Source organism: Equus asinus, chromosome 4 (assembly GCF_041296235.1).
Source record: "Equus asinus isolate D_3611 breed Donkey chromosome 4, EquAss-T2T_v2, whole genome shotgun sequence".
Classification (NCBI taxonomy): domain Eukaryota; kingdom Metazoa; phylum Chordata; class Mammalia; order Perissodactyla; family Equidae; genus Equus; species Equus asinus.
Window position 1 is genome coordinate 135,862,200 of NC_091793.1, and position 25,667 is coordinate 135,887,866.

The 25,667-nt window shown below is 50.7% G+C and overlaps 1 protein-coding gene across 13 annotated transcripts in view; it reads left to right on the forward strand.

The window, feature by feature from the left end:
• The window catches only part of LOC106823501 (aldehyde oxidase 2), an 81,515-nt gene that overhangs the window by 10,419 nt on the left and 45,429 nt on the right, over positions 1-25,667 (forward strand). For 11 of the 13 annotated variants that reach the window (XR_011502975.1, XM_070508348.1, XM_070508346.1 and 8 more), the window contains exons 3-15: positions 793-889; positions 1,812-1,920; positions 3,336-3,462; positions 5,463-5,524; positions 8,087-8,176; positions 10,524-10,604; positions 12,362-12,506; positions 13,782-13,874; positions 18,071-18,222; positions 19,826-19,919; positions 22,083-22,192; positions 23,531-23,715; positions 24,388-24,571. Coding sequence is in view for 12 of the 13 variants with exons in the window: in XM_070508348.1 (XP_070364449.1) it covers positions 793-889; positions 1,812-1,920; positions 3,336-3,462; positions 5,463-5,524; positions 8,087-8,176; positions 10,524-10,604; positions 12,362-12,506; positions 13,782-13,874; positions 18,071-18,222; positions 19,826-19,919; positions 22,083-22,192; positions 23,531-23,715; positions 24,388-24,571 (1,529 nt within the window). In the remaining variant the exon portion in view is untranslated. Of the gene's footprint in view, positions 1-792; positions 890-1,811; positions 1,921-3,335; positions 3,463-5,230; positions 5,353-5,462; positions 5,525-8,086; positions 8,177-8,487; positions 9,188-10,523; positions 10,605-12,361; positions 12,507-13,781; positions 13,875-18,070; positions 18,223-19,825; positions 19,920-22,082; positions 22,193-23,530; positions 23,716-24,387; positions 24,572-25,667 lie in introns of those variants that run through there. The other 2 variants (XM_070508356.1, XM_070508355.1) reach the window with 2 other exon arrangements.

A 25,667-nucleotide genomic window follows, 5' to 3' on the forward strand; every position in this document is an offset into this window, starting at 1 on the left:
TGAGCAGGGACTGTCCCTAGTCCTCTGTCTAAAGTGGGGCGTGAGCTCCCAGTTACACCCAGCCCACTCCACTCACTGACATACCCTCTCTGAGAAGCATTTGAGTTATGACTTAATTTAGATGAACAAGCCCCATGGCTTTGAAAAAAAAAAAACCAAAGTCAGTGATTCCGAAGTCTTCTTAGCAATTCTAGTGAACTACATCCAGTCCATAAACTGTGTGGAAATCGACCACAGTCAGGGAGAAGGATGACTAAAGAAAAGGGGTGGAGGCTGAAACTAGATTTGGGGTTGGACCTGGACGATTGCCCTTAGGAGGTGGAGCCGAGGGGGCTCAGGGTGGGCCGTGATAAGCATGCGCGTTTTCTCCAAAGGCTCACTCGCTTGCTCTCAAATGCAATACCAGCTGCTGGGCAAAACTAGTAACACTGCTAGAAAGCAGTTGTCTTCCGATCATATGATTGGAACCCAGAAGAACACCTGTGATGGAAATAGGATTTTTTCAAAGGGCTTTTTCATCCATTACCCTCCAAGATGTTTATGATAAACCTGTGAAGATCAAGTAGGTATTACTTTCCCCTCTTTGCAAGTGAGGAAACAGGCAGGGAGAGGTTAATATGTCGAGTGTCACACAGCTAATAAGATATGGAGTGGCCTTTACTGACACCTGGAGGCAGGCGACTGATTCCTCAGACCTGCACCTCACCCCACAAAGCAGACCTTCCTGGCTAGAGACACCCTGGGGAGGCCACTATCATGGAGGCAATCTTTTCCTTGACCGCCCCTTTCCAGTACGCCTCACGGGAACCAAGTATGCCTGCGGAAGAGGAGGCTGTGGGGCCTGCACCGTGATGGTGTCGAAGCACGACCCCGTGTCCAGGAAGATAAGGTATCCTGCCCAGAGGCTGGAGGAGGCTTTGCTTCTTTGCCAGCCTTGTAGTCTCACCTCACAGCCAAAGATCTCTAAGGATCTTCCAGTCTTACAATTCTCGCTCTCTCGAGATCTTAGACACCTCTGAAAACCTGAGAAAAGCTGGGAGCCCTCTACTCAGAAAACACACAGTTTCAGGGCGATCACGGACCTCCCAAGGCCCATCTGTCCATCCCAGGTTAAGAAACCCCAATGTAGGCAAACCATTCATTTTACCGATGAGACTGAGGATCAAAGAGACTAAATGACTTGTTCAAGGTCATATGACTAGCAAGCTGTGGAATAAGGACTTGACCCCACATTTTCTGGCTCTGAAGCGAATGCGTTTTCTACTGTTGGACTCTGCAGGGACCTGGGCCATGATTCCATCCTTTAATTAAGGGCCAGATTCCAGGACTTGGGCTGTTCCCAAATCCACAGGCCCAAGAAATCAGGAAATGACCTCAGAACACAAACCACCCAACACTGTTGAGAGACCTTACATGGAGAGTTTAAAATTAACAAGCAAAAAAATTCTCCAATATGAGTAGAAGACAGAGGTGTGCCTTTGGCCTGTTGTGGGATCAGTGTCCTAATGAACACTGGTTGAGGTCTAACCACACTCCTGATGACCCGAGCCCACTCTCATTGAGTCCAGACCCAGGTGGGTCTGTTCTGGGCTTGGAAAGTTTTTCTGAAGTTCAAAATGCCCCTACTCACCCTAAGGATCCCCAATTCATGCAGATAATACAGTCAGCAGAGAGGACTCTAAATTCTTCCTCTCTGACGCCCCTCCAGTTCCCCATTCCCTAGGCTGAATGAGAGGCCTGGGGGTTTCCCGATGCCCATGAGGCATAACTGTGTCACTCCTCTTGGTTTTCCTTGTACTTCTCATACAAAGACACTTCTCCGTCACTGCGTGCCTGGTGCCCATCTGCTCTCTGTATGGAGCTGCTGTCACCACCGTGGAAGGTGTTGGAAGCATCAAAACCAGGCTTCACCCCGTGCAGGTGAGAGCACGTCCTCATCGTCTCACTTCTTGACTTTACCTTTTTGACCAATGCTGCACTCACAGTGCTGCCTGGGGCTGCCAGGGTGGGGTCAGGTGAGTAGAAGCTTTGGATGCATATTGACCAAGATGATAATAATATCTGTGAAGTGGTTTAAAAGAAGCCTGGAAATCCTTCCACATTTTATTAGATGATCATCGTTTTTCTTATTTTTTCTACTTGAATGATAAGCAGGACTTTAAAAACATCAATTAACACCTATTGGACTATGCTGTGGGACAAATATTGTACAATGGATGTTATGCATGGAATGAAATGTCTCTGAGGCTAACAGGATCAAATTCAGGGTTACCTCCTATGGTATGGGGTTCTTGGGAGTAAAATCAGAATTGAGGTTGACTGTGCCAGAGCACAAGGACAGTTGTTTCTCCAAATCTTAACTTGAAGATGGCAAAGAGAGGCTGGTTTTAAGAGTACTGTGACCTGCATTGGCAGAAAACACATGAATTTCTCTGTCATTGTCACAGGGTTTGGAGCATCATAGGTCCAGATCCACCAACACTGCAAGGCCTTCCAGGCAGGAGGAGCCCAAAGGGTCTCTGGGTTTAACCACGTGAAAATCGATTCCAGGAAGGTCAGCAAAGGCAAAGGACGCAGGAAATTTTCCTAGAGTCCCTGAGGAGATCAGAAAGGACGTTCACAGCAAGGCTGATGAACCCGAATCCTAGGATGACATTCGGAATCTAGAGCAGGGCTCCCAAACTTCAGAGCGCTGAGACCCAGCAGGGAGCTTGTTGCAAACGCAGATTCTGAGTCAGGAGGTTTGGAGCAGAGGCCTGAGGTTCTGCCTTCTTATGAGCTCCTGGTGGAACCAACACCGCTGGTCCCGGGGCTGCACTTTAAATAGCAAGGATCTAGGACACAGACCACAATCTTGGACCTTTGAAAGGAGAGCTCCTTCTGAGCTAACACAAAAGAATTTAAAGAAGAAAGTGAAGTGAGGTCAACAGGAGATAGTCTCCAAGCTCATCAAAAAGAGGCGGCCCCACGGGCAGAACTAAGACATGGAGGTGTTCCAGAAAGCTGTTTCTGAAACCTACACATAATTTCCTTTTACTGATGATTTTTGGAGACTTCTTCCCACTCTGGGAATCAAGGCTGCACGCTGCTAATTCCCCATTAGAAGGAACTGGGCATTTGAGCTTGAGAAGTGATTGTAACGCTAGAACAGGGCTTCTGAGTCACCTGCTCCAGGAGCAGCATGGGAAAGGGGGCACTGGCCATCTCTGAGCAATGGGAGGAGGGCTTCTCAGGGCCTGGGCTCCCCCATGACAAGGGAGACGCAGCACACAGACCCTCCCCCCGAGAGGCAGAGGCAGTGGGCAAGCAGTGCCTGTAACCACATGTTCTTCCAGGAGAGGATTGCCAAGAGCCACGGCACCCAGTGCGGGTTCTGCACCCCTGGGATGGTGATGTCCATGTACACGCTGCTCAGGAACCACCCACAGCCCTCTGAGGAGCAGCTAATGGAAGCCCTGGGAGGTAGGTCTGACATGGGGAAACCCCTCCACCCACCTGAGGCCAGGTGGGAAGTGTGCCTCAGGCTCCCCCAGCCCACATCATCCCAGCCCAGCTCAGGCCCTCCCTCAGTTGTTTCTGAAGTAGCCACAGTTCACCCAGGAGCAGGGAAGAATGTCAGGCTGTGCCCTGCTTATCAGAGCACTTGCTGGAGCGGCCTGCGCAGAACCCACTGCACGTGGACCATACCCCTGTCTTGACACGCCACGTCTCTGCACAGTGACTTATTTGGCTGCCTTCATTAGAGCTGTTGTAACAAAGCACCACAAACTGGGTGGGTTAAAACAACAGGAATTTCTTCTTTCACGGTTCTGGAGGCGACAAGTCTGAAATCAAGGTGTCAGCAGGGCCGTGCTCCTGCAGAAGGCTCTGGAGGAGGAGTCTCCCTTGCCTCTTTCGAGTCCTGGGGGTTGACAACTCTCCTGGCATTCCTTGACTCGTAGATTCATCACTCCCATCTCTGCCTCCATCTTCTCACGGCCTCCCCTCTTTGTGTCTGAGTCCAAATTTCCCTCCTCTTCTAAGGACTCCAGTCACCAGATTAGGGCGCACCCAATCCAGTATGACCTCAGTTTAACTTGAGTACATCTGCAAAGACCCTATTTCCAAATGAGGTCACATTCACAGGAGACACAGGTTAGGACCTCAACAAGTCTTTTGGGGGGACACGGTTTAACCTATAACAGAGCCCTCCACATATTGAAAGGATCCTTTAAAATTTGCAATGGGTCACTACCGCGTGGGGTCTTTAGTAACTTAACAGGGTATTTGTTTAAATGCAGACCCCTGGTCCTTCTTCAGTTCTCTTGATTTAAGTTACTAACAGGGAGTTCACAGACATATCCCCTTTGCAGGATCAATAGACATCATTTTCAGGCGTCAACAATCCCTAAACCAGTCACCTGTTGGATACACAGATTCTTAGACTGAGGACTGGAGGCTGAGCACAGACACACTCTCTGAATCTGCCAGTTGCTGGTGGATTTCCTCCACTCCTCTCCATTACAGAAAATCAGATCAAGTCATCGAAATCTTCCCCTCCTTAGGGCCTTCCACTCTGTGAGGTCCTCCAACAGCTCCTCGCCCCTCGAGTGTGGCCAAGCCTCCCCTACTTCACGAGGCAGTCAGGGAAGTCCAACAGAGGTCCTGCTGGCCAGTCTCCTCTCGACCCGCGATTCCTCTGCACTGTTCCACATCTGCGCCTTGCTTGTGCTGCTCTGTGAACCCCGAACGCTCTCCCCTGCTTTCCACCCACCCAGTGCTTGCTCATCCTTCAAGCCCAGGCTCACCCATTGCTTGCTCATCCTTCAAGCCCTGGCTTCCTTGTGAGGCCTCCTTGGACGAACTCTACTCCACACAGAGCCTGCTCCACCCCACCCCCACACCTTCGTCCTTGGAAACCTGAGCTTCTCAAACTGCCCTGCAGTGGGATTACCTGCACACTTCTTAAACAAAGATTCCTGGGCCCACCCCTGGAGGTTTTGATGCAGGAGAATTGGAGAAGGGCCAGCGATCTGCATTTTAAACAAATACCCCCAGGAAATTCTGACGCAGTGACCCAAAAGCCACTGAGGAGCACTTCTAACAAGTAGTCCAAGGCAGATCCTTCACTCCTCTGGTGTCTGAGAAATGGCCTAGAGTTTCCTGTCTTAGGATCCCTGTATCTTACACACTGTCTGAAATATAGGTGCCGTCAATAGACATGTGTTGAATGAATGAACAAATTAATCGATGGATGCAAGTGAGCTCACGAGATGGACCGTCATCTTCTTTAGGACAGAATAAAACTGGAGTTGAGGTGGTAGGAAGGATAATAGTCTAAGAAGAGGAAAAAAGCACTGAACGGTCTGGCAGGTATTTAAATACTCTCAAAAAAAAGACAAAACCACCTGCGTCTGTTTTAACTTCCCAAAGAAACCAGTAGAAATACAGCCCACTGATACCCATCCTTCTTCTCCGGTTAGGCAACCTTTGCCGCTGCACTGGGTATCGGCCAATTCTCGAGAGTGGAAGGACCTTCTGTGCGGTGAGTAGGTGATTGTAGAGACACCCTAAAGAGCAAGAATGACGGTGACAGCAGGTCAAGGCTGGGAATACAGGAGTTGAGTGTTTTAGGCCATCTAAACAGACTATAAGGGAGACCAAGGGAGTTAGCTCCAACTGACTCACGGGAGTTTGAGCTGTTCATTGAGAAGGGGGTGAACATGACACCCTCATGTCCCACCACACAGGGAAGTCAGGGGATCTAACCAGCCACCCAGATGTCTTCCATGACTCACTGAGCGAGGCTTCAGGACAGGACAGGTACTAGGGCTCCAGCAAACCCAAGGAGACAGTAAAGGGTAGAGTTTGCTTTGGGGAAGCAAGGTTTGTTCCAAGAATCCAGACCAGTTGGGAAAGTGTGAGCTGATACAAAGGAAGAACACGCAGAGTGGCATCCAAAATTCACCCCAGATATAAGAGCACAGGGAGTTTTCTCTACAGGAGGGGAGACCTCACTGGGCTGCTGTGAAGAGCAAACGAGAAGTCATGGGCAAAGCATGTAGCAAAGTCTTGCTTGGCACTTAATAAGAACTCAACAGTTCCTACTGTTGTTGAGGATGCTGTTGACGCCATGAAGAGTCCTTCACAGGAGACCACACATGCTCATCTGAGGGCAGGACGGATGTGGGCAGTACCACCCTCAGACCCAAGCAAGGGGAGCCCCACACTTTAGAGGGCCCCTCACAAGTCCTCCTCCAGCCTTTCTCAGAAGGCCATGGGGCCAAGGTGACTTGTTCACCTGGAGCCCTCATCTCTTTTCTAGACAGCGCTCCAGGTATGGTCTTCCCGAGCCCATCTTCCTAGGGCGGATCGTAACAGCCAGTGTGTCCACCCCTAGGTCAAAGGGTGCACAACGACTGGCTGTTTTGGAGGTAACGGAAGAGCTGAGACATGCAGGCTGGGGTGCTCACATGGTGTTTGAGACCCCTCTCAGCCCAAAAGAGAGCCGGGGGGGAAGAGAAGGGCAGCAGAGGGGCTCCATCTGTACTCTTGCCCCAGCTCCACAAATAGTGGAGGTAGACCCGGAAATGGACCAGCAGGAGTGTCCTGCTCCCCAGAGCCAGGCCGGTGCAGGCGTGTCCCAGACTCCCGCTGCCACACGGGGGAGCCAAATGCCACACGGGGGAGCCAAAGGTACCGAGCTGAGAAACAAAACATTCAGCTGATAAACCCATGAAATTGCTGGGGTAAATGGAAAAGCACTTGTGAAATATAAATAAAGGAAGTCAAAGGAATCCTCTCTCCATCTGGAATGTGGATGTCACCAGCTTTCTAGGCACAGACTCTGGGGATAAAGGCAAAAGTGTGGTGGGAGACCCAGCTTCCAGCCAGCAGTCCCCAGTTCCTTACTGGTCAAGGAGCTAGCCCGGTGGGAACCCCCAAGGCTCATATCCACCAGGCCCAGAGAAGACTTGCTCTTTTCTGTTGTCACTGACTCAGGGCCCATCCTGGAAGCTCTCAGACCTTCCAGGAAGGGAGCAAGCGCTGCTTGCTGGGCCCAGCCGGTTTTGCTTCTCGGACAGAATTAAGATCTGGGCAGAGACAGAGAAGTGGGGTGTCTGGAAGAAAGTATTTTATTAGGCGAAATAACTCGAGGAACAAGATACAAGAGGTAAGTGTGGAGGAATCGAGAAATGAAAAAGCTGGCAACTGACGCCTGCTTTAAAATCCTGATTGTCCGGTCAGTCCCCGTCAACCGCGAGCAGATCCCAAAGGTCGGGGACATCTCGTTCCCAAAAAGATTTTCTTTTTTTTCTCTCAATTTTCCTTTTTCTTTTCTTTTTCTCTTTCTTTTTTTAAGGTCCTTATATGACTGATAGCATTCAGTGTTGTGGATGTCACATATGCTAGAGAATGGATAAACTGTCATTCCCCTAAGAAGTATCTTCTCAGTTAATTCTACTGCTAGGAATTCACCTAAGAAAAACTTCGGCGAGGTCCACAAAACCGTACACATAGTGAATGGAAATGTTCATTATAATGTTATTTATAGTTATAAAGTGTGGGGGAAACCTAAGAATATGTCAACAGCAAGTTTTACAAATATGTTCTGAAATAACCGGAAGATGGACTTTACGCAATCAGCAAAGTTATATTTTAAAGAGATTTTAATGATGTGGAAAAAGACTCACAATATAAATTAAAAATAGGCAGATAAATGAACAAAACAAAAGCAAATAGACAAAAAGGCAAAATAAAACTATATTGCACTATAAGCATAGTACAAATATATATTATGTCCAAATATTATCAGTGGCCCAGGGTCATGACAGTTTGTCTTTTATGCTATTGTCTTAAATTATATGTTATATTATACTTTATATTTTTGTATATATTTTATATCATTTTATATATTCTATATGTATAATTTTGTTTTTGAAAAAATAAAGCAAAAGAAGAAAGACCTCTGATTATCTCTGTTCCAACAGAAACCAGCAAAAGTGACTAAAACCGTCTGGAGTCTCTTTTAAGTTGCCAACCTTTCAAGCACACACCCAGCCACCTATTTAAAAGTGTTTCATCTCAAAACATTTCCCCTCCCTAGGAGTCAAGTGGCTGTCAGCAGAAAGGAAGAGGAAAATGCTGCTTGGACCAGGGAGAAAATGCCGCTTCCTCGCTTGGCGGGGAAAGTGACGTGAGTCCGGGGTTCTGTCCTCTCCCTGAGCGTGTAGCTCCGAGCCACCTGGCGCCCACACTGTGCTGCTGGGTTTGGGGGCCCCTTCTCTGCTTTGCTGACAGGGTCCAGGCTGCCTGCAGGAACCAGCACTTCCCACGGGAGCTGGGAAGGGGGCGAGGTACAGCACCGCTGAAGCCCAGGCCGAACAACAGAACAAAATCCGCTCAGGCAGGAGACAAAAGACCTCCCCAGCTAGGACGAGTCCCGTGCTCGGAGGAAACGGGTTCCTGTGCCTGGCCCCACCCTGTCACTGTGTCTCCATCGTAGAGAGAGGGCACTGCAGCCTCAGGAAGGCTGAGAGCCAGCCCAAAGCACGTGGCGAGTTCACGGCCCCACCGCTGGGAGTCCAGCCTGAAACATCGCAGTACCTGGCTTTGCTCTCTCAGAGGGGCTTGTTTCCAAAAAAGACCCACTGCCAAGTTCTTAAAGGAATCACTTAGAGAAGCGGGAAGACAGGACAGAACAGAGTCGGCTCCCTGTGGACCAGGAGATCCGAGGGAACAGGGCTGGCCTCCGAGGGAACAGCCAGCGTCTCCCTCCTGGATCTGGCTCTCTCCCTCAGGCCTACCTCGTTCTGTTCTCAGCCTCCCACTGTCACCTTATTTTGGTTTGAAGATGGCGTGCAACAGAACAGAAGGGTGTTGCCAAGGAAAGTGGGCTGTGCCCCGCCGACCCCCACCCCGGCCATTCCAGAGAGGATGAGCACCTTAGAGGGATGAACACATGCTAAAGTCTGCTTCTGGGTTTTGTGGCCTCAGGAATTCATCATGGCAATGACTGTGCTCTGGGGACCACCTGAATTACTTTAACCAATCCCAGAAGAACATGATATTTAAACTGGAATGTGCCCCGATATTCATTTATAAAGAGAAACACAATTATAAAGTGGATCTTACTATCCCTGAGCCTCATGTCCTTTCCCCATAAGAAACCACACATGGAGGCCACAATAGAATGAGAAGGTTGATGGTGAGTGTGGATGCAGAGCAGCCGGGTCATCTTGAGGGTCGCATCACAGAAGCCTCCACTCCCTGACCAGGGAGGACCTGCTGGCTGGCAGGTGTCTGCCCCCAGACTCCCCTTTCTCTTTCAGCTGTGTCAACACCTTGCACTGGGTAACTGCTAAGTCTGGGCCCACCACCTGTTCAGGGGAACTTTTAATTCTTCCTCTCTGACTCATTATGTTTGTTTCACATTTTAATTCTCAGACAGAATCTCATTTCTAGGTTTTAGAGAAACACCACATTATTGTTTGCAGGTACCGCCTACACTTCTAATTCCAGCTAACACAGAATTTAATCATTCGGGTGTTGGCCTGTGATGCTCAATCTGGGGTCCTGCTGAGAACCTTTACAGGAACAATTGCAAGTTTTCCTTCTGGAACCTGGGACAATAGACAGAGGGGGTGGGCAAATGTCAGGCCATTTCACCTAATTGTCACAATTACCCTTCAAAATGGGCATTATTTCCTGTTAACCTCCAGAAAGCTTGAGTCCTTCCCCCAGGAAAGGGCAGAGTCAGGGCAGAGCTGAGAATGAACCGATCTGTCTGCCCCGACAGCCACCAGGCTCTGCTCCCTGTCGCAGGCCTGGTCCTGCATCCCACAGTTCTCTCCCAACGGATCTCTGCAGGGATGCGTTCTGGGAATAAGCGTCTTGAAAGCTAAAACAGCTGTGATTCAGGCAGGAGCAGCCGGGGTAACTTCTCATGGCGCTTGAGTCTCCCAGTCTGTAAATGGAGATGATAATTTACTTTCTTTGTACAATTGTTATGAGGATTAAATACATTATTAATGCACATAAAGGCATTTGGAAGGTAAGCTCACCTCACACTCCACTTATCCTTAATAAATGCTAACTATTGTTGTTCAATTAGTGGGGCACGTGTGTGTTTACACATGAGCATGTATGTTTAGAGTCATTTTTACCTAAACTACAGGACTTATCAGAGCTTTTAGCATTTTGAATCCTGACTTGACAGATGAGAGGATGGTAGCTGGGGTACAGTGGAGAGGATTTCCCAAGCTTGTTTGACCTCTGGTAGTTTTTCATAAACTGTCTTGGTGTTTCACAAGATAATGTTTGAAATATTTCACAGAATATCCTTTTTTTTAGTGTCATATTAGCGGCAAATCCATATTTCTCTAACAAAAAAATCCTATTTAGAACAATTTGGTTTGAATTGTTTCCCTGCACAAGGAGAGTAGGAGGGTTAGTACTGTGTTCATTTTGCCTAATTAAAGAATTGCGACGCCGTTTCCAGTCGAACTGGGCTGACACACCCATCTTCTTCTGCCTTTACAAAGATTTGCACAGAGTTGTTTGCGAAAGACGAGTTCCAGCCCTTGGACCCTACCCAGGAGCTCATATTTCCCCCAGAACTCTTGGTAAGATGAGTCGGGTGTTTTATGTGCCTGTTTGAATGTCACTGGTTGTTAACCCAGTTTTCTAAAACAACCCTCTCCTTCCTGTGAAATTGTCGAACTGTGGACATGTTCGATCAGCTCCAGCTGCCCGTCCCTGCCCGGCTCCCCGGCCTGGCTCAGGCCGCACGCGCGGGCCTCAGCTCAGGCTATTTTTCAAACGATATCATCGTTCCTCCCGTCACTGTCCTCTACACTGCGTCCCTGCTGACTGTCCCCAGCGAGGCAGCCTTGCTCAGCTACTGCGTTGGTCTTTCCAGCTGCTCTAGTACGTTGACCCCAAGCAGCACTTCCAGGCCCCCCATCCCTCACTCTTCCCTCTATCGGCATCTCTGTCTTTCCTCTGGGGCATCCAGGGAGCCCATTCTGTAAAATACCTACTTCTGAAGGGGTTCAGATGTGTTCGTTTATTCATTCAACAAATATTTATTCATTCAGCACTGTGCCAGGCACTGTTCTAGGTACTGAATGTGCAGCAGGGAACAAAACTAACAAAAAGACCTGCCCTCGAGGAGTTTGTAACCTGCTGGGAGAGACAGACGATAAGCAAGATGATAGACAAGAGATATACAGTGTGTTAGCAAGTGAGAAGGAGAAAAAATAAAACAGAGACGGGAGATAGGATGCTGGGAGTTGCAACTTGAAATATTCCAGCCAGAAAAAGACTTCTCTGAGAAGGTAACATTTGAGGAAAGTCCTGAAGGAGGTGAGGGGCTGGCCACAGAGATCCGTGGAGGAAGAGCAATCCAGGCAGTGGGCCCAGCAAAGGCAGAGGTGCGAAGGGTGGGAGAGCCGGAGGTCCTAGAGGTCAGAAAGCCGCGGGGGGCGGGGACCCTGCTGGACTTAGGGCTTTCACTCCGTGTGAGATGACAGCTATCAGGGAGGCTGGTCAGAGGAGGAATATGCTCCTATTAACGTTGCAGTGGGATCTGGGGTGTTCTGGCTGCTGGGATGGGAACAGCCTTGGGAGGGGCGAGGGAAGGAGCAGGGATCCCAGGTCCAGGAAGACCCCAGAGGAGGAGGGCGTTTTTCCTTCTGGGGGTCCTTTTCCGGGGCTTGGAAGAGGATGGGATATGAGGAGCTCGGCTTGGGACATGTTAAATTTGAGATGCCTATTACACAGCTAAGAGGAGACGTTGAGTCCTCATTCAGATATATGAATTCCGATTTCAGAGGAAAAGTCCAGGCTGAAGATATTAATTTAGAACCATTAATATAATTATGAATTATGTGTGAGGAAGATTGGCCCTGAGCTAACATCTGTGCCAATCTTCCTCTATTTTATGTGGGATGCCACCACAGCACGACCTGATGAGTGGGGCTAGGTCCACGCCTGGGATCCGAAGCTGCAAACTCTGGGCCGCCAAAGCAGAGTGTGCGAACTTAAGCACTATGCCACCAGGCTGGCTTCTAATTATGATTTTTAAAGCCATGATACTAAATTATGTTAAATTGTTCCATACTGAAGGGTCAATGACAGGTGCCAGCTTATATTGTCATTTGTCTCCAAAGAGCTACACGTTAACCAGTCTTAAGCTAACGGAGTAAACATCTAATTATGGAATCCAGGCATAGCCAATGGGTGTAGTGAGTATCTGTTAGGTCAAGTGGACCCCAGGAGCCCTGAAATTTCTCTAGAGGAACATACCTTCACCTGGGCTCTTAATAGCCCAGGAAGACAGGTGTGCACACGGACACACACACTTGTCATTTGCCCTTAGAGAATGGCGGAGAACCCAGAAAAGCGAACGCTGACCTTTCATGGAGAGAGGGTTACCTGGATCTCCCCCGGGACCCTCAAGGATCTCCTGGAGCTGAAAGTGAAACACCCCGACGCCCCTCTCATCCTGGGCAACACCTCACTGGGTGAGTGACGACAACGGTTCTCAGGCCACACCAACGGCGAGCTGGACCTCCCGTCCTCCTCTGCTCTCAGTCTACAAAAGCTATTGTTTAAGGACAAAAACCTCATCTTTGCAACAAAAAGACTATAACAATACATTATAAAAGTAGACTATTACATTATATATGATATACAATTATGATTATATATAAGTTGTATGTGTTATAGTAACAATATAGAATTGTGATACAACATTATTATGTTATAATATAATAAAATTGGCCTCCAAAGTTGGATGTCCATATGCCCTGGCAGTGTGCAGGGTGACCCCTTGAGGTGTGGGGAAAAAGTATTAGAGGTTTTTAAATAATTTATCTTGTCCCTTTTTATTTTGTGTTTGTTAAATAGTGAGTAGATATAATAGAATTTTATATAATACATGTGGATATATTAACAGTGCACACCCAGTTATCACTCCCACCCAGTTTAAGAACGAGAACTTTGGGGCTGGCCCGGTGGCGCAGCGGTTATGTTTGCACATCCCGCTTTGGTGGCCTGGGGTTCGCTGGTTCAGATCCTGGGTGTGGACATGGCACTGCTTGGCACACCATGCTGTGGTAGGCGTCCCACATATAAAGTAGAGGAAGATGGGCACAGATGTTAGCTCAGGGCTAATCTTCCTCAAAAAAAAAAAAGAATGAGAACTTCGCCAAGAACTTTGAAGGCCCATGGTCCATCCCAAACCACATCCCCTTCCCTTCCCTTCCTCTCAGAGGCTCTCGTTAGCTGAACATGGTGGTCAGTCTCTTCCATATTTTTACAATTTTGCCATATACATTTGTACCCCTAACCAATTTGTCAATTAGTTTTGTGTATTTTTGAACTCACATAAATAGACTGACATGATATTACTCTTCCACAATTTGCTTTGTTCATTCAACATTCTTGACCAAAGATTCACCCATATTGTCGCCTGCAGCTGTGCTGGATTCCACTGCGTGGCTACGGCATGATCTGCCTGTCCATTCTACTTCCAAGGACATGTTTTTTCAGGAATCTCTCATCCATTTTACTTCCTATTTGCATACACTTGTAGTGAGTGTATAAATACATGTCCTGGGAGAGCATGCTCTGCAAATTCACTTGGCAGGGTGTATGGCCACTGCTTTCACATCTATTCACATTTATTGTCAATTTTTAAAATTAGTATCTGAATATTTTTTATGAGAAACTATCAATGCCAATAAAAGGCATTTTGCCTTTCCTAACTGTCTCTAAAATATATATTTACTTTCCAGGACCTGCAAAGAAATCTCAAGGACATTTTCACCCAGTTCTCCTCTCTCCTGCTAGGATTTCTGAGCTGAGTATGGTGTCCACAACAAGCGAGGGTGAGTTCCTGGTGTTCTCAGTAAGATATCAGTGAACCGGTCCCTGCACTGAACTTACACTTGCCAAATAGCGCGGACCTTTGTCCATCTCGTACCTTTGTCTTGTCTGGCCTGTTTCCCCTCTTCATCGTTTTTCCGATGTGATGCCGCATCCCCACCATGAACCTTTACTATCGAAAACTTTGCCCAGAAGATGAGGTATTCAGATGATATCACTCAAGACCTTGCAGTCACCTGCAGGATTCTTGCCTATAAAATGCCATGGTGACCTAGAGACAACGAATTTGCAGTGTCACTTTGACGGGAAGACAGCGCCAGAGAACTGGTGCTAGCCATTGGTTGAGCGGTCAATTCCAGGGAGGGAGGATGTCTCCAGGGGGACAGTAGAAGTATTATCTGGCACTTGAATGCTACTTGTCTCTTAGGGACAGTGACAAGGGGCAAAATGGGACAAAGACCTACCCGGGCAAGCACCCCCCAGTCATTTACAACATCCGTAAGGGCCCACTCTGTGCAGATACCACATCGGCAAGGCAGCACTCATGAAGTAGGAAGGAAACGTGCAAGACTCTTTCTTCGAGAAGCACAGCAAAGTCTTTGACAAAAGGAACCACATTATGGCGCTTTCCTCATCCCCAGAGCTCCCAGCACGTAAGGACTGTCTGTGCGCGTGATGCTCAGTCAACGACCGACAAATGACGTGACAGGAAACCCGAGTGAACACCTGGGTGAGGAACGCGAATTTGGGGCGCAGTGGAAACAATGACTTCCTCAACTTAACCAACACGGAGGTTGACCGAACTGAAGGCTTTAGTCCAGACTGAACGGGAGGCTACCAAGCGTTTGTGGGGGTCAGTGGGGGACAGGACAGCAGACCCGCCTGGGCCATATCACTGCCATCCAGGAGTCCGACCTTCCTGGCCGCTGACCACCATCAGCCAAACTCAGTGCTGCAGACAGCAAGCCAGCCCCTCCCCCCCGCTCCCGGCTCCTATCTGGAGGGCAGGGGCCCTCCTGGTTTTGCCCAGCACCCGGCCTCGCAGCATCAGCCTCGGGACGATTCAGGTAGCACTTCTGAATGCCGCTCCGACAGTGAGGGAATGTGCTCAGATTGACTGAAATCTTAGCGATGGCAGAGGGAGAGGGGACAGCGAGCGGGTGACTGGGGGCGGGGACAAGCAGTTCAAGCAGCAGGTTAGGACAGGAAGCCCTTTCCTCTTCTCCAGCCCAGGCACGGTCTCGCCCGTGGTCTCCAGACGTCTCTTTGACACCACAAGCCTGTCCTCAAGCAAATCTCAAATAAAAGAAGTCAGTGAAAAAAGCTGCTCTGTTGGAAGGAGAGGGGAGACTTTCCTCCATCCCCCCGTCACTGAGCCCCCACATCTGCCCCTGAGAGGGCCCTTCAGGGCACAATTCAAAACCCTCAGCGTGGCCCCAATCCTTCCTTTTTACAAACCAGGAAGCTGAGACGCTAAAGGAAAGTGGACTTGCCCAAGGTCCCCAAACAGCTGGCGCTCAGGTCGGCAAACCCCACATCTCCCACTTCCGTTCAGAACTCTTTCCGTTACTGCCATGCTCTGAGCCCCGGCCTGCCCCATACCTGTCCAACTGGCTGTTTGAATGGACTGTTTGGACTCTGGAGGCAAAGTAGAGACAACTTCTGAAATCTGAGGAAACAATGCACCTTCCTGGGACCTCTTAAAATTACAGTGTGAGGGGCCGACCCTGTGGCATAGTGGTTAAATTCTGTGCACTCCACTTCAGCAGCCCAGGTTCGTGGGTTCGGATCCCGAGTATAGACCTACACCACTCGTCAGCCATGCTGTGGTGGCATCCCATGTATAAAATAGAGGAAGATTGGCACAGATGTTAGCTCAGGGCAAATCTTCCTCAAGCAAAAAAGAGAGGAAGATTGGCACAGATGTTAGCTCAGGGCAAATCTTCCTCAAGCAAAAAAAAAGAGGAAGATTAGCAACAGATGTTAGCTCAGGGCAAATCTTTGTCAGCAAAAAAACTTAAAGTGTGAGCAGCCTCTAGTGGCCCCAGGGAAGTTTCCCAGCATTCTCCAACTTTTCCTAAGGCCAAAAGAGCGAAGGACACTGGTGAGGAAGGGGAACCTTGGAGCCAGATGGGCCCTCTCTCCCCAGCCAGCACCCCCTGGGAAATAAATTTCTGTGACAGCTTACGTTTGTTTAAATTTTGCAAACTAACCCGTCTCACCTACACGTTTGGCTGAGCGCACGTTTCTTTCTCATAATCTTCAGTGTAGGTAGCGCTCCAGAACCTCGCTGCACCTTTTCCCAGGGACCCACGAACTCTGAGAAGCGTGGAGTTAAACAGAACCCACGTTCTGAGAATCAAAGTGAAAGCTCAACTCCTTTGGAACTCAAGCTCGGTCTGTGCCCAAGGATGGAATAACATGAACAAGCACAGAAAATAGCGTGGTCTCCATACCACGGTGTCTTGCCCAGCAAGAAGTGCGGGGTAATGTGAGGCTCAGAAAGAGCCAAACGAAAGCCCCCGAGTGACTGTCCGGCCTCAGCCTGAGGCTGAAGTCTGTACTCTTGAGGACGCAGGCAGCAGAGTGGACAGCCGGCACATTACCCTCCCTGGGCTGACCTGCCCCTTTCCACTCTGTTCAGAGAAGAGATAGTCTGACCTTAAAAAGATAATAATAATAAGTCTTTCTGCTTCTGATTTCTTGCCTACCACTAAGGCTCTGGGTCTAGGCTAGGAGGAATTGTAGGACAAGAAGCAAGCCTGGTCTTCCCAGCGCCCTTGTGGGCAAACACCAGGCCAGGACATCTGCAGAAGTTAAAGACCACGCTCCAGTGAGCCCACTCGAGAGGAAGCAACAGCCTATCGCTGACGGGCCTGGCACAGGATCCCGCGTCACGGAGTACCTCTTATGAGACACCGGGAGGGAGACAGCGTGAGGAGTGCAGGTCGGGACGTCCCCGGGAGGAGGGGCAGCTTAGATTTGGTTCGAGTAAGGACAGGGAGCAGCAGCCTCGGCTTCCCTGCTCTGTTAGGTTGGCCGAGATGACTGAAGCAGCAGGGTGTGGCGGTTACTCGGGCGTGGTGGCAGGGGTGGGGGAAATACTGTGCCAAGTACATTTTTAATATTGATAAAACAAAGCTATGTGGGAGGGAGGAATATTTTCAAAGATTAATCCACAGGAGAAAAATCAAAGCCCAGCCTGCAACCTGATAAAAACAGACTCACTGTAGTTAGACCCCACCCTGGAACTGATATCAAATCGAACTCTACGGGTCAGTGATTCATTCTGCAAACCCTGGGGAACAGGAAGGATTAACTTTAAGAGGCTGACTAAGTCATCTCCCGATGGCTTGGGTGATTCCACTTTCAAAGATGGATCTGAACCCTTACATCCCTACCATGGAGAAACCCCCGTGCTAATATCCTCCCGATACTCAGAGGTGTGGCTGCAACGGGGGTTAGAACTTTGAATGACCTCCTCGCCAGGTAGAAAATAGCATTGCCCCAGTCCTCCCCGATGCTCTGCCACTGCTCCTGCTTCCCTGGCTCCTCCCTGGGGACCCCCAATGTCCCCATGCCCAACAACAACTCACACAATACCTGGGGCAGCTCCCCACCCAGCCGTGTTCATTCTGGTTGGCCGGTGCCCCTCAGCAACTGGGTTGTTGACGATTCTGAGCATCAAGGCCACCTGTAGAAGTGCACATGGGCAGTCACAGCATTATTGACTTGAGACAATGACCTCGGGAGCTGGAAGACCTTTGGTGTTATTATAATGCCATCAGATTTATCCCCCTTAATCACAAAACAGCTTTGCAGAGCTTCACTGTGGTCGATCAGGAGGGGGTCATGGAAAGTTCTCGTAGGGTCTGCCACCTGCTAGTCGTGACTGTCATTCCTTCTCTCTACCCTCTATTTCCTTGCCTTTTCCAAAGAAGGGTGTAGGCCAGCCTAGGGGTTTCTAACACTGGCTGCACGGGAGAGCTACCCGGGAGCCTTTGAAAAAGCCCCGTGCCCAGAGATTCCCATTTGACTGATCTGGGAGCAGGGCATCTGTGCCGGTTTTGAGTTCCTGGTGATTCTCTGTACAGTCAGTGTGCAGAGCCATTGCACTAGCCAAACATAAGGCCCTGGCACCAGGGCTACAATTCAGCTGCTCCTCCCATGTCACCTATGAAAACCATTTGCTTTCCAGGGCTGACGATAGGTGCTGGCTGCAGTCTGGCCCAGGTGAAGGACATCTTGGCTGGGAGGGTTTCCGAGCTCCCAGAGGAGAAAACTCAGACGTACCGAGCCCTCCTGAAGCACCTGAAGAGGCTGGCAGGCCAGCAGATCCGGAATATGGCAGTACGTCCTCTGGGCCAAGCCTTAGGCACACTGCGCCGATTTCTTAATATCACTGAAATATTGAAATGGGGATCGGCAGAATCAGTATGCAAAAGGGTCCCAGCAGGCTGAAACGACTGGCACAATAAATATTTAATATTTAACACACATTATTTAATGACATGTTTAAAAGAAGAATCTAAGTCAAAATCAAGAGAATAGCCAAGTAGCCATATAGGTGGGAAAAAGATGTCACGGTTTTGCTAATTTCTTGATAAGACTGTGGAAGAATCTAATTTAGTCTTAGGCTGCACTACAGAAGTATAGCACCTAAAATCAGGACTATTCTTCAGCACAGCTGGAGAATAACGCTCAGATCCGGGAGGCACACTTTAAGGTCTGGTTATTTTTGACTTTGGAAGAAAGCAGAAGAGACCTCGTTAGGTTTTCAAAATACACCTGCTTCCTCTCCTACATGCCCCAAATGGTGCCTTAGAAATCCTTGGGGTGTAGGAATCTGGGGAGGACGTGTTTCCCCTGAAAAAGCTCTTCAAGTGATTCCAAAATGCCCCTTCCCGTCCAGAACTCTGGCTGACACCCTGGAGCCTGGCGAGGAGACGGTGGCAGGAGAATGAGGGGTTGGAAACTACATCAGAGAGAGGAATGGCCGGGGTGGGCAAAGTCAGAGTGATCACAAGAACGGCCTTCAAATATTTCTAGACTCTGAGGACAGACCGATTTATTTCACACACTCACATAGGGCAGGAGTATGACTGACACGTGAGAGTCCAGGCAGGTGGACTCCAGCTCCATGGAAACAAGAACTTCAAAATCGAGCTGTTCATCGAGGACTGGGGGTTCTCCGTCCTCACCCACGTTCCAGCCCAGACCACAGCTACCCGGCGGGCACTGTGGATTCCATCACTATGTGGGGAGGACTGTACCGAGTTGAATGGCCAGTCATTTCCCTCCCGAGTTCTGAGATGCTACAGGCTCAACCAGAGCCGAGTGGAGCCCCAGGAAGAGGAAGAGGGCAGCTCTCTCGGTGGTGGGGATGCCCAGAACCCCAGCCTGGCCCAAGTGAGGTCCAGCAGTTTCAGAGGCCATGGGGGAGGAGGCTGAGATGCTGCCGTACCCAGGGCAGGACGGCATCTCTGTACCCAACACCACGGCCACCTGCACTGTGGTCAAGGTTGAGAGGAGGTGGTTCAGAACTGCCACTGAGCCTCGCTGCTTGGATTGGAATCCCAGGCCTGCCCCTTCCAAGCTGGGAGACCTTGCTCAAGTTTCATAATTTCTCTGTGCCCCTGTGTCTTCATCTGTAAAACGGGATGATGGCATCAATCTCACTGGGCTGTTGTGAGGATGAAGTGGGTAAACGTGTGAAGAGGTTAGACAGCAGGTGGAACTTACCAAACGCCACACCAGTGTTGTTTGCCATCAATTCCTCTCCCCACTCAAAGCTGCGGGTGGGAGAGGGTCCTCCCCGAAGGTCTGAGTCCCTCTGCAAAGGAGACCAAGCTTCCTCTGGACACCTCCACCACCAGAGAGGACCGTGAGCAGGTGCCTGGGGGCGTGGGGTTTGAGGGATAAGATGACCGAGGCTATCCCTCTCTCTCCTTAGTCCTTAGGGGGACATATCATGAGCCGGCACTGCTATTCGGATCTGAATCCAGTTCTGGCTGTGGGCAACACCGCCCTCAATCTGATGTCCAAAGGTAAGCTGCCTTGGAAGGCTGTGAACAGCACCTGGAGATTTTTTGTCTTTTTTAAGGAACTGCTCCAAGTGAGAGCCCAGGTCTCTGGCTCTCGAACCACCATGGGGAGCTCAGGCTCCTGGAGAAAAGCACAGTGACCCAAGGAGGTGGCCAGTGCTTCTTTCTGGCACCACCCACCACACACACACACACACACACACACACACACACACACACCCAGGCCACAGCTCAGCCCTTGTGTCAGCCAGGGCGGTGTGCGGCGGCTGAGGCGAAGGCTCTGGGGCTGAGGACCGCTCCCCCCTCCTCTTCATGGCCCCCCTCCAGGGACTGTGTGGGAACCACAAGTCTGGTGAGGAGCACTGCAGACACCCAGGCCCCCTGGGGCGGGAGGAAGGCAGTGATTAACTTCCATGCCGGCTTGGGCCGCTCCATGCTACACTACGCTTGTCTCCCTGTCTGGGAGCCCCAGTCTGTCATTTCCATACAGTGTGCTTGCCTCTTCCCCATCAGGCCGCCTCCCAGGGCCTCTCACTACCCCTCCCATGGCTCCCCCTACACCAACTCATCAAACACCCATTCCCTCTGTCCCTCCCACTCAGCGGGTCTGTCCTTCACTCCTTGGGGCTAACACAGCCCGGGCTCTGGGGTGCCGGGAGCGAGCACAAGCTGCCTGGCCTGAGCTTGGGGTGGGGAGTGTCCCACCAGGAATCATATCACAGGCATCGCAGCCCTCCCGCAGGGTTTGTTGGCTAACACACTCCCATCCCCCATTGGCGGGAACTCAGAAGCGCGGGGAGAGACTTGGTGGCAGAGGACAAACTCGCTCTCCCCTGTTCAGCTTTGCACGGGGCCCGCCCTTGAAGGAGGAAAGCAAAAGCCTCACCCCTGCTCGGCCCGTCAGCCATTTTGCTGAGTCCTCCAGCCCCGTGGTCCAGGACGACCCCAGCTCGCCCCCTAAGACCCAGAGAGAAAAAGCCTAGACTCTGGGGCCTCAGGACAGCAAGGACGGCCCGGCCTCCAAGCAGGGCGCCCCACACTAGTAGGAAGGGCAGTAGTTGGGCTCTTCTCTTGGGCTGTTGGAAAACAGCTGACGGTCTCTGTTCTCCCAGCTCTACCAAAGCCACTCCACCCTCAGCGCCCCCAGCGCCCGCGGGCCGGTGGACGAGCTGGCCGACCAGGCGGCGGGCAGGCGGCAGCGGCCAGCAGGGCTCCCCGGGCCTCCTTCTCCGCCGCACCCTCTGCCAATCGGCACAAGTGCCAGGGCACGAACCCGCGACAGATGGCGAGGCTGCGCTTTGATCTCCCACCGCACCTCCTGGGGAGCCACAAACCGCTTGTTCTTTCACTCTTTAATAATTTTATTGAGGTCATATTGGCTTATGACTGTGTCAATTTCAGGTGTCCATTATTATGTATCAGTTTCTGCATAGACTGCATCGTGCTCACCACCGAGAGTCCAGTTCATCCATCACCATAGTATGTCCCTCTTCCCCTTTCACCCTCCCCTCACCCTTCCCTTCTGGTAACCGCCAATCTGTTCTCCTTAGCTATGTGTTTGTCTGTCTTCACACGAGTGAAATCATGCGGGGTTTGCCTTTCTCTGTCTGACTCATTTCTACGTCAGACTAAAAAGCTTCTGCCCAGCAAAGGAAACCATCAACGAAACGAGAACACAACCGCCTTCTAAAGCCAGAGGGCACGCTCTGACCACTAAGTGGTAACAACTGGGCTGAAAGGAGGTTTTGTGAATTGTTCTCTCTGCTCTAACGGTGGAGGTATCCGCTGTAGGAGCCAAAAGCAGCAGCAAGAACAAAAAGCAAATCCACTGATTCCAACTCTGATAACAGTGGAGACGAACCCCGTCTCGGCTGAAGTGACGCCCTTATCTTGATCTTAGTATCAGGCGACTTAGATTTAGTCACCCAGCATCTGCTGAGAGGTGACCGTGCTGGCCTGGCGGCCTTGGGGCGGAGGAGCCCAGGTTCCAAGAGCATGTCCAGCCTGAGGAGGGGACGGGGAGCCCTGGGTGGCCACATGCTCAGACCTCAGCATCGCTTGGTGCAGAGGAACGTGGCCTTTTCTTCTTTGCTGCTGACGTTTAAAGTACAGAATAATCTCACATTCCTTGTTGTGACCGTGCAGAAATGTCATTTTCTTCCACAGAAGGGACACGGCAGATTCCTCTAGACAGAGATTTTCTTGCTGGGTTGGCAAGTGCAGACCTTAAGCCAGAGGAAATTTTGGAGTCAGTGTACATCCCTCACTCTCAAAGGGTAAGAACTCGCTGGTCGCTTCTGAGAACTGTTTTTCCCTTCCCGAAACTGCGTCCAGTCATCTTTGGAAATCTGAAAGCAGATGGAAGGAAAATAGCTCTGCCCTGAAAACCTGTTTCCTGCCTGCTGTGGCCTGGCCCGGCCCCGAGGCCCTCACCCTCGGGCAGGCAGCTCCGGGTGTGGATTTGGGGTTGTTTCAGCTGTGGGGCAGGGCCTGTGCAGGCCACAGTCGTGCTTCCAGGCCTGCTGATGTCCAGGGGTCGACTCTGGGAGGCAGAAATTAAAGCTCTCTGGCTGTGGAGAGAGCTACTCTGCCTGACCCATAGGGAGAGGGAGGCTGGGGCCAGGCCTCCCCGTGCCCCCCTCCTCCAGCTAACCCCAGCGGTTCACAGGAGCCTGAGGGCCTCCAGACGCTGACTGACTCAGGATCTCTGGGGGTGAAAGGAGGGGCCCTCTCTCCTCACTCCCTCTTCCCTGTGCCTCTCCCCAAAACTGTGCCTGAATCCAATCTGAGAAGACACTTCCTGAGAGAGGCAATACCACACACACACACACACACACACACACACACAGACCCAAAGCCCGGACTCGGCTGGGTTATGCAAAAAGTCTTATGTTAAGTCCTGCCTTCAGCCATGTAGGAGCTTCATTTATTTTTCCCTTGGAATGGAAACTCCGAAGTGTGTTCCCAGTCAAATGTGCATCTGCATAAAGGCCCCAGACAGAACAACAGGCAGACTCAAACACAGCGCCGTCAGTGGCCACGCAGATGGAACGCACTGGAGGCACAGGCCACCTCCGTTAACCTCATGTCAGCACACCAGCCGTCACGGTGCCAAGGGGTCAGTGGGGCAGCCATCACCCTCCTGACTCTTGTTCCTGATGCAAGATTCCCCAGGTCACTGTTGGAAAGTTTTAGTCAACTCCTTTACGAGCTTTGCAAAATGGAAAAGTGACCGTTTCTACAAACCAAGAAATGTGGTGGGTCTCTTTTGCACTTTAAGTAAATCACATTTAAAAGCATATGTGTTGGGGGGCTCTTCCATCCTCATGGGGACAAAGACATCTGAAGGCGAGAGGGAAGGGCACCTGGAAAGAAGGGCTTGTGGAAATGACCCAGGCATTCCGTGTGAGGCATCCTGGCCTCCCCAGGGGAGGACCTTGGGCGGACATCATTCTCACTTGGAACAAGAAGGCAGCCAAGTTCTCTCTGATTGTGCCAAGTGTCTTTTGTGTCCCTTTCGATTGAGTCTAAGTGATCAATTAGTGGCACCAAGAAGCGGAAACCATGTCAAAGCTTTGACATATCATATAACTTCACGAGTTTTGTCTCCACAGTGGGAATTTGTGTCAGCCTTCCGACAGGCTCAGTGCCAGCAGAATGCCTTGGCCGACGTGACGGCTGGCATGCGAGTCCTCTTCCAAGAAGGCACGGACACCATTGAGGACCTGAGCCTGGCTTACGGAGGGGTCGGGGATGCCACAATCAGTGCACAGAAATCCTGCCAGCAGCTCCTGGGCAGGTAAGCGACGAATGCTGCCCCCCGAGGGTGAAACTTGGCATCACAGAAGCAAGTGGAAGCTTGGCTGCAGCAGGAGCTGGTGAAGTGCTAGGAGGGTGGAAACTCCTCTGGGGGGCATTACTAGTTGTTCCTTCTGTAATTTCGCTAAATGAATCAGATCTTATTTGACTGTGATTAATTAAGCACCACTCTTTGGGTGAGCGATACACCAAAAATGGCCCAGGACTGTGTGCAGCCCCATTCTCTTGTGTTCATCAATCCCCAGCAAAGCCACGCCAGGCCACATCCACGTGGCGCCTGCAGCTCCCGCTGCCCAGGACCCCCTCCCTCTGCCTCAGTGAGGCAGTGTCCGAGTCTGAGTCCTGTGCAGTTCGTGATGGAATGGGCCCTAATGGTCTACTTCTTTAATGCCTGGCTCTGGCTCTTGAACATGCTTGGTTCAGGTTGCAATGGGACAGGTGCCATCCCCAGCCTGCCATGACCCTCAGGCCACTGGGCACAGCCTCCCAGGCCCCGGTTTTCCTGAAGGGCTTGGTGAGGTGATTTTGAAGTTCCCTTCCAACTCCTAAAAGGAGACTTGGGCTCTCCAGCTTATCCCCATGCAATACCCAGCACGCACCGCTCGATTGGAACTGCTCGTCAGCTGGTTCCTCCTGCCTGCAACCTTCCCAGGCACTGGAATGAGCCAATGCTGGATGAGGCTTGCAGGCTGCTCCTGGACGAAGTCTCCCTCCCAGGCGGGGCTCCGGGGGGCAGTGTGGAATTCAAGAGGACTCTGGTGGTCAGCTTCTTTTTCAAGTTCTACCTGGAGGTTCTGCAGGAACTGAAGAAGCCGGGCAAGCTGCTCTCTGTGCCCGTAAGTGCTCTGGCTTCTGCATGCTCCTTGCTGCCGTGAACTCCCAGCTTTCCCACCGCTTTTGCAGACCGTCTTGTGGGCAGCCTGCCCCGTCACCTGTCACTTGTTCCGGCTCAAGCCTGGTCAGTTCCTAGCCATCCCTCCTTCTGGGATTCCGCCCCCCCAGGGCCACTCCCTGAGGGTCAGGATGCTGCAGATGTGTACTGCAGGCCCAGAGCAGTGAAACAGGGTCCTCTGCCTCTGGTACACGATGTGGTTCCTTTTAAAATCAACCTTATTGAAGTATTATTAAATGTAATAAAATGCACCTAGTTAAATTCAGCGGTTTTGACAAATGTGTAAACCCGTGTAGCCACCAGCTCCAAGAAGATCTAGAGCATTTCCATCACCCCAAAAATTCTCCTTTGGCCCCTCTGCTGTCGGCCCTCAGGCAACTGCTGACCTGCTTTGTGGACTATAGATTAGCTTTGCCTGTTCTAGAATTTTAAACTCAATATGAAATACAAAATTGAATTTTATTTTTCAAAAATACCAAAACTTACTCTTATGCTAACATTTAAGTAGCTTCTCTCCAGATTTTCTGATTGTAAACTTCTGGAATAAGTCAAGCAAAGTAAAACATCCTCTCTCTCTCTTTCCTCCTCCGATCGTGATTGTAGCTCTCGCCCTGCCTTGCACAACCCATCTGCCCACCGCACCCCACCCCGCCGTGCAGGGTTCCTAAAGCGTCTGGTTTTCATTCACTCCGTGAAGCCCCTCACCAGCCACATTCACCAGGATCGTCCTTGCTGCCGTTTAATTCCTGAATCAAGACACTTGATGTGTTTCAGTGACACCCAGAGAGGCGTCCTGATTTTACTGCTCTTCCAGAACAGCTGAGTTCTGAGAAGAGCAATCAGGACGGGGGCTCTTTGTGTCCAGTGAACTCCAGCCCATTCTGGGAGGGCTTGTTCAGCCCCAAACGTCCTGGCTTCTCCCCCTGCCTCTGCGGGCCAGCTGGCTGGCAGGCCTCTCCCTCCTCCGGGTGGCTTGAGATCAGGTTCAAACCAGTCAGTCCAGTTCCACATCATGTGCAAAGGGAGGGAGGGCAAGAAAT